Below are 18,405 nucleotides of genomic sequence, written 5' to 3'. Positions count from 1 at the left end.
TTGTAGGCAGACTGGAGGGGCCATGTTGGCCTTTATCTGAGGACATTTACTATGTTACTATGAACATAGCTCCCTCTGTAATTTTAAACATTTCTTTTGTTTGACATTTTATCACAACCAGCTTGTTTTAAAAGTATCAGGTCCTATAAGCTTCTCTATAAACACAGATTTAGACACCCAGACCCTACAATGACTAGTAATGTCTGGGTGCCCGGATGTTTGTTTTTTGGGGGGTTTTTTTAATAGAGGGGTCTGTCAAAGTTTAGCTGGCTCCCCTGACTCTTCCACCTACCTCCTCCCCAGGCCCGGCTGCTGTAATTGAATCTTCAGGTAGTTGGCAGCACCAAGGTAAATCTGCTGCCCCCAGCCTGCCCCAGAAGCTGCCTCTCTGCAGCAACTTCCTGTTCCTGCATAGGCGGGACCTGCAGAGAGGCAGCTTCTGGGGCAGGCCAGCGGTAGCAGGTTTACCTAATTGCTGCTGCTGGCCGCCCAAAGATTCAATTACAGTAACCTGGCCCAGAGAAGAGATAGGTGGGGAAGTCAGGAGCTAGAGAGGTCATGAGGGGAAGCAGCATTGGAGAAGAGAGGGGAGGGGAGCTGGAAAAACAGTATGAAGAAAGGGAGGGAGGACTGGAGAAACAGCATGGAGGGGACCTAGAAAAACAACATTGAGGAAGGGAGGGAGGTCTGGAAAAAACAACATGGAAGGGGGTGGAGAAACAGCATGGAGGGAGGGAGGATGGTTGGAGAAACAGCATGGAGAGAGGGTTGGAGAAGCATTAGGGAAAGGAGAGAGTGTTGGAGAAAAGAGCATGCAGTAGGGTAATGCTGGATGGAAGGGGAGGCAGAAACAGTAGGAGAGAAGGTTGGAAGAAGAGAAAGGGGCACCCTTGGGGGGGAGGGGTTGGAAGTTGAGAGAGAGAGAAGCACCCACAGGAGAGGGGGGTAGGAAGGAGAGTCAGAGAGGCACCCATGGATGAGGAGGGTTGGAGGAAGGGAGGGAGAGAGAGAAGCACTAAAAGGGTACAGAGGATGGGAATGGGGACCAAAAAATGGATGGAGTGTGGGCGGAGATGTGGGAGAAATGTGGGCGATGTCACGTGTCCTTTTTTGTCTTCACAATTATGGTAACCATAGTTCTTAATATTCTTTTGGGAATCATATTTTAACATTTTCAGTGACAATAAATCATTTCTTCACTCGCTATATCATGTATGCTCCATGCTTTCCTGGTCAGGCATCTGGAATTGAATCTTTTATCACATAACAAACCTGGAGAACAGCTGCATTTCTGAGTAGTTTGTACAGGAGAATCTCGACAGTGACTTCCTCCCCATATGCCACGGTAAACATCTGGACACATCGTCTGCAAATCATAACACCTTACATGCAAGTGTGTAAATACAGGCAGTCAAAGAAGCGCTTATGTGTTTGGAAGCAGCAACAACTGAACAAGTGCTTTTTTTGTAAATATCCAGTACACACAACACAATAATTGACATTTAAATACCTATATATTACTGTACTTAGCAGAGTGGAGGAGTGGCCTAATGGTTAGGGCAGCTGACTGACAACCAAGAGGCCAAGGTTCAAAACCCATCACAGTTCCTTGTATCCTTGAGCAAGCCACTTCAACCTTCAATGCCTCATGAGGAGGCAATAGCCAACTACTCATGTATCATGCAAAGAAAACCCTGAATTCAAGAGGGCCTGGGATAGGCACGTGGGATCTCTCAGAGAGAGAAAGAGATAATGGTTACTGTGGATAGACAGACTAGATGAGCCATTTGGCCTTTATTTGCCGTCATGTTTCTATGAATGAAAGAGGGCAGTCATTGTGTGGTCACCAGAAGTCAACTTAACTGATTAGGATATTATTTGGCATATATAATGCTAAATCACACACAGCGCAGAAAGAGCAACACAAGTCCCAAGATAAGCAACATACAAGAATTGTATTTACTTAGACTTGTCTATAAAGCTCTACTTGGTTGTTTAGGGGATTGTTTGCTGTATTATAAATAAAAAAAATTGTATTTAGTGAAATTGTGTGTTTAAAATTTGCGTCAGGTTATGTTTGCCCCTTTTATGAAGCTGCGTTAAGGTTTTTTTTATCGCAAGTCCCTGCGGTAAAAGCTCCAATACTCATAGGAATTCTATGAGACTCAGAGCATTAACTGCATCAGTCTGTGATTTTAAAAAAACCCTAACGCAGCTTCATAAAAGGGGACTTTGTGAGTGTGAAATGAAGTTTGGTTGGGTTAATCTCAACCCATGGCCAACTGTTTTCAAGAGGGCTAGGGAACCCTGTTTTCTTTTTCCAACTGAAGTAGCAGCATGTCCTTGAAGGAATGCAAATGAAGATCAGAACAGTACCTGGGATTTACAAAATAACATTTTAAGAAGTACAATACAGTAGTCTCTATAATAGACATCTAAAAAACTACAGGGATGCTTGTGATGCTGTTCTTTGTTTAACACATAGCTATGAAAAAGAATAGTTTTAATCCTCTTCCTAAAATCTAACTAGCTACATGAAATCCCTATAGGCTGGATGCACAAAACTCTCCAATCATGTACCGATGGTCGCTAAACCAGTTTGACTGGTTTAGCGACTGACTGGTTTAGCGACTGACAGAATTTGCCAACCCGATTTTCAAAACAGCTCACCGCGTGGTTTTCCATGCGGTCGTACATTCTGGCATGCAAATGACCTCATTACATTAAAATGAGGTCATTAATATTAAAACGTTGTTGAAGAAATATTTTTCTTTTGGCTGCTGTTGTTTTTGCCAAATCCAGAACAAAAATGATTTTTCTGCCTTGAAACAAAAGTTGTTTCTTAGATTTCATCTCATTAAGAATCGCCAGCGCATGCTGGTATCGCAAAATTTTTGCGACAATGGACCTCGGCGATTTCTGGTTGGGTATGGGCCTGGATGGGACCCGATGTGCTCTTTCAATCTCGAGCGGCGTAGAAAACCTAAGGCCCAGTATGGACGGGATGAGATCCGTTAAAAAGAGAATTGTATCTGACCCCTCAGAAGATTCTGCGATTCCCAGTATACGAATGTTGCTTCAGCGTCTCCTGTTCTCCAAATCTTCCAGGTCTGTTTGAAGCTGGAGAATGGATTTCTCATGGCTAAGAGCACATGTGATATTTTGCGAATGAGTTTTAGTCAGGTCTTCAAGTGTATCTAAGCGTTGTATGGTATCCAAAAGTTGAGCATTTAGAGATTCGAATTCTGTACATATCAGTTGGGTTTCAGCGATCTGCTTGTGCATAATTCCCTTGAATTCTCTGACTTCTGATATGAGCAATTCAATTTGAGAATCCAGCGACTTTGGCGCCATTTTGTCTGGCGAGCCCGGATCATGCTTGGGTTTTTTGCCGCTTGGTAAAGGAGATGAGAGAGGATCTAGTTTACCCAGTTTAGAGAGTGACATCTGTGCTTAGTATAATTGTTAAAGGCAGTGAAGCGACTCAAATTGGAGTGAAAGAAAGCAGCACGATTATCAGAATTAGTAGCCGTCAATGGAGAGAGCTCACAGAATGTGTCCGACCACCATGTTCGTCAGGCCACGCCCCCCTTTCCCCTTTTCTGTCTAGTGTTTCTCCCCCTCTCCCACTGCTGTTTCAGACCAACAGTAGCAGCGGTGGCCACAGAGTTGAATCAAGGGAGAGTGCTAAATGTGGTGTACTTAGAATTCAGGATAGCCTTTGACGCAGTTCCACATACACAATTTTTTTAAATAAACTAAGGGCCCAATTCTATACATATTACCTAAAAAATCAGTGCCAACTAGTGCGGCACTAAGTGCAATGCTATAAAGATTAGGCACTCATTATAGAATCACGCTTAGCACCGCCTAAGCGTGCTTAGGTGGTGCTAAGCATTCTAACATTTAGGCACACCCTATTTATGCCAGGGTTTTCTTGGCCTAAATACATGCGGCTAAGTTAGGTGCCCAGCGGCTCCTAACTCAAAAATAGTTGCCTATGATCCACTCCTAACCACACCTACTTTTAACTATGCGATTTGCACTAGGTACCTGTTATAGAATCACACCTACCACGTTATTTATTTAATCATTTATTTAGCCCGTCCCAAAGGAGCCCAGAACGGGTTACAAGATGTGCCTAAAATTCAATTAACTCCACTTAGTGCCCATTAAGAAGTGTTGCATGCCAATTATCAGCGCCAATTTAATCTATTGCTCATTTCAAGTTTAATTAAAAGTTTGATTAAATCGTAATGTCATACTTCAAAGGGAAAACCTACTGCATTTATTACAATAAGATGTGAACAAAACAGACAAGTACAAAAGGAAAAATGGGTGGAACTACAAATTAGATTAAAGAAAAGAGAGACAAAAAAAGGTTAAAACAGAAAGAGAAGGGGTATCTATATCCATTAAAAATAAGCTAGCCTCGTGAAAGTTTCAAATGCATCTTTATACAGCCAACATTTTAGTGCTCCTTTGAATCTATTAAGGCTCCTTTCTTCCCTACTATAAGTTGGTGACGAGTTTCGTATTTGTGGTACTGTAACCGAAAAAATTAAGTTAGGCGCATCAATTTAGCATCTAACTTTAGGCTTACTTTATAGAATTTGGGGGTACACTTCCCCCTCCCCATTCGCAGTTTCCGCACTCGCGATTTCACATAATTGCGATTTTTTTGGGGGGAGGGAGAAAAAAACCAAACACACATTTTAGCTTCCCCCCGGCATTACGGCCTTACCTGGTGGTCTAGCGGGTTTTCGGGGCAGGAGCGATCTTCCTATGCTCCTGCCCCGTGCAGATCGCCAATAGGAAATGGCTGTGGGGAGTTCCCGTCGTAGCCCTGAAAACCCGCTAGACCACCAGGTAAGGCCGGGATGCCGGAGGAAGGCGGGAGGGAGGCGGGGGTGGGTCAGAGCTGGATATTCGCGGTTTTTCGCCACTCGCAGTCCGGCTCTGCCCCTATCCCCCGCGAATAACGAGGGAGATGTGAGTGCCCTCAGTATGGGCCCTAAAGTGACTGACTGGGTTAGGAACTGGTTGAGTGGAAGGCGACAGAGGATAATTTTTAGGGCTCCTTTTACAAAAGTGCGTTGGGGCTTTAACACGCAGAATACCGCGTTCTAAATTTCTACGTGTGCTAGCTGCTACCGCCTCCTTTTAAGCAGGTGGTAATTTTTCAGCTCGCACGCGCTCTAATCCGGAGCGTGCGCTAAAAATGCCAGCGCACCTTTGTATAAGGAGTCCTAAATGAAGCTTGCCGATGAAAGGAATGTTACCAGTAGTGGGCCGCAAGGTTCAATTCTTGGGTTGGTTCTTTCTAACAGTTTTTGAAGCAATATTCCTGAAAGGCTGTATGGTAAGGTTTACCTCTTTGCAGATGATACCAAATTCTGTAATAAGGAAATTTCAAAACATTCAAACAATATCTGTCCATTTAACAAAACTAGAATAAATAAGGCTAAGCTGAATGATATGGTGGGTTTTACTGAAAACTCCCAGACAGTTTATCAATTTCCTACTTTTGTGTAGAAATGGAAAAAAAAAATCTTACTGTGTGACAGCCAAAGCTGTTGGCAATGGCATATTTGTAAAATCCCATGGCAGACAGACCCAGAGTGTAAGGACTGGATCCATGATAGCTTCCTCTGTGTAGAGAGACAAACATTCAGTACCAAAACATCTTGAAATGCCAAATAAAATTCCACAGTTATCCCATCTGGACCTGGTGCCTTCCCCTTTGGAAGAGCTTGGAGAGCTTCCTGTATCTCAGCCACACACATTGGGGCATTAAGTCTTTCACATTGCTGTTTACTTAAAATTGGATGAGGTAATTGCATCAGAAATGCATCTATGTCCTCCAGAGAAGATTTGTCTCTGAGGTATACAACTTTTTATAAAAATTGTAATTGTTTTTTCTTTTGGTTTTCTACATAATAGATTATGACTCTGTATTGCTTTAACAAGTTGTATTACTTGTGACTACATAATAATGAATAAAAATACAAATACAAATACAAAAAAAATTGTAAAACTCTGAAGCAATATCTTCATCACATAAATGCCTTTTCCCCATTGCATTCAACACCAGGGTCACATGATCTTATGTTTTTGATCTCTTAAATACTGAGCTAACAGGCAACCTGATTTATTGTTTTCAGAGTAATAAAGAGAGCAACACATGAAAATTGAGGGTTCCGCTTCCTTACTTAGGGGTCCTTTTAGTAAAATTTGGTATGGGGATATATATATCAATCATAATAAAACCCTAAGCACGCATGCGCACTTCTAATGCCGTGAACCCTGCCACCATGATCCGTAGCTCTGTGGCAGAGACATGGTAGTACAGCATGTGGCACGTGCAGCGCGTGGCAGTTTGCGGTGCATGCAGCGCTTTCTTGAACTTCCTCCACCTGAAGCCTGCGGCAGTTTGTGTGCCGCGGTTTTCCTGCGTCAGACCCTGCCAAGACAAAGAGAAATGCTGCACAGGGATGTAGAAGGTGAGAGAATGCTGCTGATGCTGCACAGGGAAGGGTGGGAGGGAAATGCTGCTGCCACTGCTGCACAGGGAAGTGGAGGGGGAGAGGGAAAGGGGGCCAGGGAGCAAACTTGCTATACTGTGGGGGGAGGAGTGTACTGGGGACAGGCAGCAATCTTGGTTTTCTCTTGGGGGGGGGAGACATAAGGGGGTCCACGGAGAGAGACAGAAAGAAAGGCAGGCAGGCAGGCATGGCGCCACAGAGAGAGGCAGGCAGGCAGGGGGCCATGGAGAGAGAGAGAGAGATAGACAGGCAGGCAGCGCACGAGAACGAAAGACAGACACACAGAAAGACACCGGGCAGAGAGAGAGACAGAAAGCAAGAAAGACAGACAGACCGGGGGCCAGGGAGAGAGACAGACATAAAGAAAGAAAGAAAGACAGACAGACAGGGGGCTAAGGAGAGAGAGAGAGAGACAAAGAAAAAAATACAGACAGACAGCGGCCAAGGAGAGAGAGAGAAAGAAAAAAAAGACAGACAGACAGACAGCAGCCAAGGAGAGAGATAGAAAGAAAAAAAGACAGACAGACAGTGGGCAAGGTAGAGAGAAAGAAAGGGAGCAGGGAGAGAGAAAGAAAGACAGACATACAGAAATAAATAAATTAAAGAAAGAAAGAAATGCAGGGAAGGGGTGCTGCTGGACAGGGTGGAGGTTAAAGTAAGGTAGAAATGCTACTGCTGGACAGGGGGAGCAGGGAAGGGGTACTGCTGGACAGGGGGGAGGTAAAAGTAAGGGAGAAGGGCTACTAGCACCCGTTAATGTAACGGGCTTAAAAACTAGTTTAATCTCGTTATAACGGACTTCAAGGGACCTGGAAAAACAGTCCGTTATATCCAGAGTTGCATTTTTAAAAAACTTTATTTAGGTCAACTTGAAACAACGTACAATCAATGAACAACAGTCTCTGCACAAGCATATAAGCAACATCAATAACAAAACTCAGCAAACCATTGGTATGGCACAAAATGATTGCAAAACCAGAATACTAAAAGATGTTCTAAAGCATTATGTCGTACTATCCTGGAAAGAAAAATAATCTGTCATTTTCTTCTGGGCTGCATTTTGATAATATATCACTAGCACGCCACACGCCTTGTAGGTGGAGCCTGCATGTCCATTATTGCCAAATAAAACTACAGCTAAAAGCAGCTCTGGGGACCAAATTGGTCATCCATTATATCTGAAATTCCATTATATGCGAGTCCACTATATGCAATGATTTTCTGTATGTTTATAAAGGCGCATGGCCGGGACCAGCGGACCTCGTCCGCTATACGCGAGGTTCCGTTATAAGCGAGTCCGTTATAATGAGATTATACTGTATATATATTTTTTCTTTTTTTCTGGAGTTTTGCTCCGCTCCACATAGTCTCCCCATAATGTAGGAGGAGTAGGATAATCTCACTTTTCAAGGTGTTCTGGTGGGGAAGGGAATGGGGGTGGGGGGATGTTTTGGTTATTTGGGGGTTGTTCTCATTGTTGGTCTACATTCAACATTTTCTTGTATTTTGCTTTTGGATTTTACCCTTTTGAGGGTTTCGTGGAATACATGCAGACTGGACTTTCTGCTCCAGGTAGCAGATTATTTGACCCCCATCTTCTGTTTTATTTCTGGTTCTGATGGTGCCATAGCGTTTTGGTCTTTTTGGTATCCAAGTATGGTACCATAAGTTAGAGAGTGGATTTATATTACAGGGATAGGGAGGGGGGGGGAGTTGGACTGGGGTCTGGGTACGTTTATTGCTCTTTTGTATGCTAAGTCTGTCGACTTTGTATTGAGCATGGTTGTTGTTTCAAAAATTTTTCAATACACAGATTTAAACATGAGAGTAAAGGGTTTTGAATGTATAAGGTTCTGAGACTTTGGCAAAGTAGAGGGGGAGCTCATAAGAGTCTCCATCACCCTCCTCTGGAAATGTGAGTAAATCATTTCCCAACTTAGGGCTCTTTTTACTAAGCCGCGTTAGGGCTTTAACACGCGGAATAGCGTGCGCTACATTGCCGCACGCGCTAGACCTTAACGCCAGCATTGAGCTGACGTTAGTTCTAGAAGCGTAGCGTGCGGTAATTTCCTGCGTGCGCTAAAAACGCTAGCGCACCTTAGTAAAAGGAGCCCTTAGTAGGTTTTATATATATGCTGTTAGACTTTATTGGGCGGGAAATAGACATATGTTGTAGAGATGGGGAAGAGGGGGGGAGATCAGAGGGTTTATGCGATTTTGTACACAACAATACTGTTTCGATTTGTTTGATGGTCTGTAAAATGCTTTGTTGAAAAATTCAATAAAAACAGATTGTACATACTAAAATCAGGGAGATAGGTTCAAAACAAACGCAAGGAAGTTTTTTTTCACCCAAAGGGTCGTGGACACTTGGAATGTGCTACCGGAGGAAGTGATCAGGCAGAGTACGGTACAGGGATTCAAACAGGAATTGGACGGATTCCTGAAGGATAAAGGGATCATGGGATACTGAGGGAGGAGCTGGGATGTAACACAAGTATAGAAACCAAACCAGGTCGTGCATGTGCAAGACCGGAGGGTTAGGACTTCGATAGGAAGACAGGACTTAAATGAGAAACCAAGGTGGCAAGGGAGCCCCTTCTGGTGATACAGACAGGTCGTGACCTGTTTGGGCCGCCGCGGGAGCGGACTGCTGGGCGGGATGGACCTGTGGTCTGACCCGGCGGAGGCACTGCTTATGTTCTTATGTTCTTATATGTGTTCGAGGCTTGTGAAGTTAAGGTAGATCTTACAGCAATGGGGAAGGGACAGTGACAGCGACAAAACTCACAGGCATGGGATGGGGGAACTGAGTTCCTGCGGGGACGAGGACAAATTTGTCTTCGTGTCATTCTCTAATTGAAATCTCCCTCTAATACAATGCAATCTGTTTTCTCCTTCACCATGGTAAAAGCTAATTGTATAAAGAATCTGGAGAGTCAATGTTGGGGGCATAAATGTTAGTTAACATTAAAAAAAAAAACTTCTCTTGAATTTGGCACTGTACAGAGACCCATCTTCCTTTCTTATCCGAGCCATGTAGGACCACATTAAAGCATAATCGCTTCCTCATCAGTATCAAAACACCATTACACTTTGCGACTGCCGGGGAAAATGCAACTACAGTACTTCATAAATATTATTGGCAAATGCCTTACCCCGTTTTACTAAGGTGCGCTATGCGTTTTAACGCACATTTAGCGCATGCTAAATATACACGAACGCTAACTGCTAATGCGTCCATGCATGCATTAACATTTAGAGCGTGGTTAGCACGCACTAATATTTTGCGTGCGCTAAAACGCTTAGCGCACCTTAGTAAAAGGAGCCCTTAGAGTCGGTGCAAGATAAGTGTGTTTCTTGCAGGTAAGCACAATCAACATCTAAATGTTGCAGGTAATGTAATATTTTTTTTTTGTTTCAAGGGATTATTGAGCCCTTTTACATTTAGGCTAGCAATTTTCACATAGTAAAGGAAAGATTATGACGTAAAATACGAATGCAGTAAACTCCCAATTCGTTTTACACATTGCTATAATCGGTAATATCCCATCCCCCCACCACAATAAAACACCCCACTGCGCTCCCACCTGTGCAAACATAGCACAACCTACTGTTCACTAATGACCTGACTACTGAGCTCCCAAACACGAAGCAATAAACAATGTCCCTGTAATGATCGCAAGCTTAAAATAAACGTAGCCCTGTCTTAGAAAGAACATACGTACATATATCAACATTCCAGATGAACATTTAAACAGTCAATCAGTCAGTGCCAAGATTCCAAAGCGTTTGCAAGTCAAGTCAGTTATAGCCATACTGATTAACAACCATATCTAAATAACTACTTAGTTCTTTGGGATCTTCAAATGTTTTGGTAGTATTAAACAGGGTAATCCTCATACGTGATGGATAGAGAAGCCCAAATTGTGCCCTCAGAGTTGACAGTCTCTCTCGCATTGCTAAAAACTGCTTTCTTCTTTACACAGTTCCTTAGTTAGATCAGGAAAGGTCATTACCTTCTGTCCTTCAAATTGAAGGGGTGCCTTCAGCTTCACATGTCGCAACACCTCCATTACCTGGGGAAGGCGGAGCACTTTCACCACTATTGGTCTAGGGCAGGGGTAGGCAATTCTGGTCCTCGAGAGCCGGAGCCGGGTCAAGTTTTCAGGATATCCACAATAATATGTATGAGATGGTTTTGCATGCACTGCCTCCTTGAGATGCAAATCTATCTCATGCATATTTATTGTGGATATCCTGAAAACCTGACCTGGCTCTGGCTCTCAAGGACCAGAATTGCCTACCCCTGGTCTAGGGAATTTAGAAAGAGATGATCTAGAAGCAGGAACTTGGCGAGCAAGCGCCAAATCAAAGGGTCAACAAGGTTTCCATGAACTGCATTAAATCAAGGTCCTCTGCCCCCTCTTGGATACCTAGAGCATGCAGATTATTCTTCCTGGCCTGATTTGACTGACTCTCTAGCTCCTTTTGCAGTGACTCTATCATCCGTTGTTTCCTTTGCAGCTGAGCCGTAGTGTCAGCGTTAGTAGTGCATCGCTACTTTAATCCGGCAATTTCCTTTTCTGCCTTCCCCATCTGCGCTTGTACATGACACAGTTCGGATCGCAAATCAGCCAATGCTGCAGAGTTGTCCTGGAGGATATCCTTAATATTTAAAAGCTCCTCCAAAACGTGCTGCATCATTTGTGGAAGGATCAGACTTAGATCTTTTATTAGCAGGCATAGAACCGGCGTCAGACTTATGCGCTTTCGAGGAACATAAGAACATAAGAACATAAGCAGTGCCTCTGCCGGGTCAGACCACAGGTCCATCCTGCCCAGCAGTCCGCTCCCGCGGCGGCCCAAACAGGTCACGACCTGTCTGTATCACCAGAAGGGGCTCCCTTGCCACCTTGGTTTCTCATTTAAGTCCTGTCCTCCTATCGAAGTCCTAACCCTCCGGTCTTGCACATGCACGACCTGGTTTGGTTTCTATACTCATTACCTGATTAGCTTTCTATACTTGTGTTACATCCCAGCTCCTCCCTCAGTATCCCATGATCCCTTTATCCTTCAGGAATCCGTCCAATCCCTGTTTGAATCCCTGTACCGTACTCTGCCTGATCACTTCCTCCGGTAGCGCATTCCAAGTGTCCACGACCCTTTGGGTGAAAAAAAACTTCCTTGCGTTTGTTTTGAACCTATCTCCCTTCAGTTTCTCCGAGGAAGACACAGGAAGTCAGCAATGTCTACAATAAAGAAGATTTTTACAAAGGCAACGATTTAAGTATAAGTACCGATTGAGTATTTAGAAATTAAGCGGAAGCCTCTTGCTTAAACAGCCATCCACGCCAACATTCTCTAATGGAACCCCAGTATTCCCAGAGATGATTTTAGGATTTGTGACCTTTTTCTTTGAAAGATTTATTCAGACAAGATTTTGAAACTTTTATTCCTCTTTCTTTTGGTTAAAGCATATACTCTATTGCAGTGTTCTTCAACCGCCGGTCCACAGAAATTTTCTGCCAGTCAACAGGGCAAGCACGTCCATCGGGCAGAAGACAGCGTTCTTCAGCCGGTCCACGGTGCAATCAACGCGGCGTCTTTGGGCCGGCTCCCTGAGTGCTGCAGTGTACAAAGCCATGAGAAAAGGCTCCTACATGTGTCCTGCGCCTGAACCGGAAGCCTTCTGTCTGACATCGCAACATCAGAGGGAAGGCTTCCAGATGAAGCGCGGGACGCGCATGAATAGCCGCTACCCACAGCTTTGTGCAATGCAGTACTCAGGAAGCAGGCCCGAAGATGCCTTGTTGATCACACCATGTGCCGGACCGAAGTAACACTGGGGGGCAGGCCAGAAGGCAAGGCACAGCATGGAGGGAGAGAGACAACAGCGGTAGGGGGAATGCTTTTATTTTTTAATTTAGTGATTGATTTACATCTGCTGTCTGTTCAGGAAGAAATGCATTTATTTCTTTTCATCTGGGGTTGTACTGCTTGCAGAGTCTTGCTTCTTAGGGCTTGTTTGTAAATATTAGTACTTTTAGTTTTTGGTCCTGCTTTTGCATGGGGCTATTTGTTTTATGGTAGGAATGAATGTTGAAAAGCATACAGTGTGCTTTGTGTATTTTAATTGTGTGGTTAACCATTATGTGTTGTTAATATGATTATATTGTGTATGTGTGTATGAAAAATGAATGGAAAAAATGGTGTTACAATTAGTACTATTATGGGGCGGGGTCTGGGGCAGAGATTGGGTGGAGATGGGTACGACTTAGCCTAGTGTTCTTCAACTGCCGGTCCGCGGACCTGTGCCAGTCCACAAAATAATTATTTCATTTCCGCCGGTCCATAGGTGTCAAAAGGTTGAAGAACACTTCTTTATTGTATGGCTCGACTTTGTATGAGTATTGGACCAGGCAGGGGACTGAAACGGCACAGGAAATTCCAGGGCAGTGACAGATGAATGAGACAAGGAAACATGTTTGAACTGCAGTGCATGAAAGAAATATCATCTGCACTTATGGCAAAGATGTCTAGTCTTTATAGAATAGCTACCATGACGACCCAAATTTATAAGCTTGGTATATATTTGAGTCAACTTTTATTCCCCTTATTTTTTTATGGAGCGGGGTGCGAGGAGGGAAAGGTTACCTCGGTTTATATTTGGGTTAGTTTATATTCAAGTATATTTGGTAAGTGGATTGCATTTAAGTCTGTGCTTTTTGATTCTTGAGTGACAGTTTACATCCAATAGTGAAATAAATACAAAAGTGAGCTTTTGTATGGCTGCGGGAAAGACCCGCATAAAGGCATGGTAAGGCTGATTTTTTTTTTTCTTTTTTTTCTTGCAGCCAAAGGGAACAATAATTAGATCTAGAATGTTTTCTATTATGGCCCCAACCTAATGGAAATCCTTGTCAGGAGAACTTAGGCAAGAAAATAAATTCAAAACAAGGCTCTTCTCAGATTAAAGGGTGGCTCTGATGACTTAATGGGGTGCTGGGGGGGATTATGTTTGTGAATGTTTTTATGTAAACTGGCTTCGTTGAATATGTTTGTGAAACTACTTTGGATAAATTGTTTTTATGTTTGCTTTTTATGTAAAGATTCAAAAATATCACTCCAAAATAAAAGCGCCACTCAAGCCAAGAAAGCTAGCTTATTACTTAAGCGAAATAAAAGCCTCAGACAAACGGAGAGGTGAACCCACACTCTTCCACCAAAGCATCATAGGCAAAAAACTTTCGCACAAGTTTAAAGTTAGAAGGTGGGAGCAAAAAATAGCCAAGAATGATTAATGGTAAAAACCACTGAATACAAACAGGCCAGGCCGACGATCGTTTCGTGGCCGGTAACCACTGCTTCAGGGCCTTAGCACCAAATCCAGGCTATCAGTACACAGATCCTAACTGTGCAAAAGTTTTTTTTGCCTATAATGCTTTGGTGGAAGAGTGTGGGTACACCTCTCCATTTGTCTGAGGCTTTTCTTTCACTTAAGTAATAAGCTAATTTTCTTGGCTTGTGTGGTGCTTTTGTTTTGGAGTGATATTTTTGAATCTTTATACTATACCTCCCTCCATTCCTCCCTGTTTTTTGTGCTTTTTATGTAAGCCACTGTGAATGAACTTTTTTCGGTTTGTAAAGCGGTATGTAAGTTTTTAATAAAGATAGGTGAAAACTCCAACACTCATAGAATTCCTATGAGCGTCAGAGCTAATATCGCTGTGGCTGGTGATAAAAAAGCCTAGAGCGGCTTCATAAAAGGAGGTCTAAGGGAGTCATCCTCTAACAGTGTTTCTCAACAGTGTTCCTCTAACAGTGTTCCTCTAACAGTGTTTCTCAACTCGGTCCTGGAGTACCGCCATTGCCAGTCAGGTTTTCAGGATATCCACAATGAATATGCATGAACTGCCTTCATTATATGTAAATTTCTTTCATGCATAATCATTGTGTATATGCTGAAAACCTGACTGGCAAGGGGGTACTCCAGGACTGAGGTGAGAAACACTGCTCTAACATATATGTATATAAATACTCAGAGGATGCATGGTTTGCTTTTGGAATGATAGCATAGCTAGACATATAAACCCACAGGGTCTTAAGCATGAGTACTCATGCCATCAATAGAGCTGAGGTAGAGGTGTGTGTCTCTGTCCCAGAGAAAGATGCATAGCCTGCAAACTATGCACTATTGGAGAAATGTGTCTAGTTACAGAAAAGTGGTTAGGCATGCTTTTGGCATGTGTGCTACCACTGTAAACATTTACATGGGTAACTAATGTGTGAATTTTAGCACCTACAGTAAAGAAGTATTCCCCTCCCCCCTGAATTTTTCAGTACACTCTCACATTAACTATAAGACTAGGCTATTTATATGGCAGAATGCGGTCCACAATCTGGATCATCAAGCCTTCCCATGTGGATCATCAGGGATGCCAGGTTTTTTTGGTCATGATACCATGGCATCTCACCCTTTCCTTTTCCCCTAAACCAGGGCTTTATCCCCAACCCCCAGATCCATTCAGCATCTCTCCTTCTCATATACTTTGACAGGTGATTGGCAGGCTTGATCCGATGCCTTCCTTCAGCCCCATCCTGTCTCCTCTGATGAAACTTCCTGTTTCCGCACAGGTGGGGCACAACCAAGGGAAGGCCCTAGATCTAGATAGCAGCTGCCTGCTTGAATCAAAGGTACAGGAGAAGGACTTGGTGGGGGGGGAGGGAGGGAGAGATGCTGAGATTCTTCGTATATGAATAAGAGAACAAGACATGGGAGAGCAAGAATATATATATGGAGCAGAGAGAGAAAACAGAGAGAAATGACAGAGTGAGTAAGGGTAGGAAAAGATGATAAAAGGAATGGATTGTATATATTTGCATGCATATATGTAAAGGAAGGAACACAAGAGTGGATAGGTTTGTGGAGGCACAATGGAAGAGAGAGAAAAAATAAGTTGACTGGGAGGGGAGAACAAGAGAATGTATGTACGTGAGAGGGAGATCTAAACCAAGGAACAAGATTGTGAGCAAGTGGTAAACAAAGGAGAGAATAAAAATCTGCATTGGCGGGCAATGAGAAGAAGAAGGAAAACTGTGAGATAGATGAAAAAATAAAACTAACATGCACACAGTAATTTACAGATCCCAGGTTCCATAAGAACATAAGCAATGCCTCTGCTGGGTCAGACCTGAGGTCCATCATGCCCAGCAGTCCGCTCACGCGGCGGCCCAACAGGTCCAGGACCTGTGCAGTAATCCTCTATTTATACCCCTCTATCCCCTTTTCCAGCAGGAAATTGTCCAATCCTTTCTTAAACCCCTGTACTGTACCCTGCCCTATTACTCCCTCTGGAAGCGCATTCCAGGTATCCACCACTCGTTGGGTAAAGAAGAACTTCCTAGCATTCGTTTTAAATCTGTCCCCTTTCAACTTTTCCAAGTGTCCTCTTGTTCTTTTATTTTTCGAAAGTTTGAAGAATCTGTCCTTCTCTACTCTCTCTATGCCCTTCATGATCTTATAAGTCTCTATCATATCCCCTCTAAGTCTCCTCTTCTCCAGGGAAAAGAGACCCAGTTTCTCCAATCTCTCAGCGTATGAGAGGTTTTCCATCCCTTTTATCAAGCGTGTCGCTCTCCTCTGAACCCTCTCGAGTTCCAGACAGCTAAAGTTTCTGGACCTCACTCAAAACATTTGAGGAGCACTGCTGTAAGGTGTAGTACTTGTCCCAAGATGGGGCTTTCTGCATTAGCTCCTAATTAACATAAGAACATAAGAATTGCCATACTGGGACAGACCGAAGGTCCATCAAGCCCAGTATCCTGTTACCAACAATGGCCCACCCAGGTCCCAAGCAGTGGCATACCAATGGGGGGTGGGAAGGGAGGTCTGCTCTGGGTGCAGACCATAAGGGGGTGCTCCCAGCCTTGGAGTCATGGTCCGAGGACTTCCCCCTTTGGCAATACCGATGTCGGGCCTTCCTTTCTGCTCCACCATATAAGTCACTCTATGGCCAAATCCAACTGGGTGGGATACCAGGAAGGCCAGGGGCAGAGGAAAATCCTACATGTATAATGGCACGATTCAGACAACACCTTATCCATGTAAGTTTATACAACTCTTGTTTTCTTAACATTTGTTTCAGAAGAGATTAATAAAATGCTTATGATTATAATTACCTGAGACTAATGATATCGAAGCTTTGGGTATAGCATCTTGCCATTAACATTGCTAAATCATTTGCCTCTGAACCGCTGTTAGTCAAATAGAGTATCTAGGAAAATTAAAGTCAAGAAATAAAATTGTAATCAACCTTGTCTTCTTAAACACTGACATAATGTCCTTTACAATCATAAAACCAATGCTAATTTGTGGGCTATCTAACACCAAGTCATCACTCCACTTCAGTAAGCCTTGTGTATGGTTCCATGAGATCTCAGCACTTCAGCCAGACCAAGAATGATAAGTGCTTGGAGGAAAAACTGGCATAATCATCAAGTCCTGTTAAGTCATTCTTCTCTTTGAGATGAAACTGAACAAATGATACAGAAAGCAGGGCTGTGGAGTCGGTACATCCAACCTTCACCTCTGACTCATAGCGATTGCGAAACATGGCTCGTGTCAAAGCCGGGTTTCAGATCTGCAAAACTGACCCCCCACTTTTACGAACGCATAGCGCGGGTTTTAGCACTGGCGGTAACTGCTCCAATGCTCATAGAATTCCTATAAGCATCGGAGCAGCTACCGCCACTAAAACCCGCGTTATGCGTTTGTAAAAGAGGGGGAAAGCGTTTTCAATTTAACCTTTTTTTTTTTTTTTTGAAACTTTGTTACTTTTGAAAGATTCAATTCTATTATTAGGATTTTTTTTTTTTTTAATATACTGCCTATCAAGGTTATCTAAGCGGTTTCACACAGGTACTCAAGCATTTTCCCTATCTGTCCCGGTGGGCTCACAATCTATCTAACGTACCTGGACCTATTACATTACATTAGAGATTTCTATTCTGCCATTACCTTGCGGTTCAAGGCGGATTACAAAAGTTTGTGTGCTATGATTAAGCCATGAATTGCACCACTGGATGTGAAAAGGCAGGAGGAACTACAATCAAATGCGTGGATAAGGAGATGGTGTGAGGAAGAAGGGTTCCACTTCGTGAGGAATTGGACAAGGTTCTGGGGCAAGAGGAAGCTCTACAAGAGAGATGGACTGCATCTGAGCGCGGCGAGAACAAGACTTCTAGCAAACAACATCAGGAAAGGACTAGAACAGGCTTTAAACTAAGAAGAAGGGGAATGCCGACAGTCAACCAAGCGTCGACGATTCGGAAGAAGGTATCCCATGAAGATACCAAGGGGAAAAAAGGGTGGGAAGAAACAATGGACAAATTACAGGAGTCGACTAACCCAGAAGAGGAGGTTAGAAAGATTGTAACAAAAGAGAAGAAACTAAAGACCGAAGCACTGGGAAAGGAAATGAAGACAAGAAAATACCAGGATCTAAATTGCATACATACTAATGCAAGGAGCCTAAGAAACAAAATGGGGGAATTAGAAGCCATGGCCAATGCAGAGGACATAGACATCATTGGAGTCTCTGAAACGTGATGGAATGAAGAAAACAAATGGGATACAGCACTGCTGGGGTACAAGCTCTATCGCCAGGACAGGTCAGGACAGAAAGGAGGTGGAATAGCCCTATACATAAAAGAAAGCATACAATCGACAAAAATGGACACAGCAGAGATAACCAACAAGCTGGAATTGCTATGGTTAAAATACCGGGATGGAAAGGGCCTGAAATAAAGATGGGCCTATACTATCATCCACCCGGGCAAACCAGAGATATCGATGAAG

At 43.4% G+C, this 18,405-nt stretch overlaps 1 protein-coding gene across 1 annotated transcript in view; it reads right to left on the bottom strand.

The window, feature by feature from the left end:
- AGXT2 (alanine--glyoxylate aminotransferase 2) overlaps positions 1–18,405 on the bottom strand; it is an 84,231-nt gene that overhangs the window by 51,165 nt on the left and 14,661 nt on the right. Inside the window, exons 5-7 of the mRNA XM_033932919.1 lie at positions 16,728–16,822; positions 5,558–5,651; positions 1,273–1,366 (exon numbers count right to left, since the gene is read on the bottom strand). Of these exons, the coding sequence (XP_033788810.1) occupies positions 1,273–1,366; positions 5,558–5,651; positions 16,728–16,822 (283 nt within the window). The remainder of the gene's footprint in view (positions 1–1,272; positions 1,367–5,557; positions 5,652–16,727; positions 16,823–18,405) is intronic.

This window comes from Geotrypetes seraphini, chromosome 1, assembly GCF_902459505.1.
Source record: "Geotrypetes seraphini chromosome 1, aGeoSer1.1, whole genome shotgun sequence".
In the NCBI taxonomy this organism is placed as follows: domain Eukaryota; kingdom Metazoa; phylum Chordata; class Amphibia; order Gymnophiona; family Dermophiidae; genus Geotrypetes; species Geotrypetes seraphini.
The sequence above is the reverse complement of the archived record's forward strand: the minus strand, read 5'-3'. Positions and strand labels throughout refer to the sequence as shown.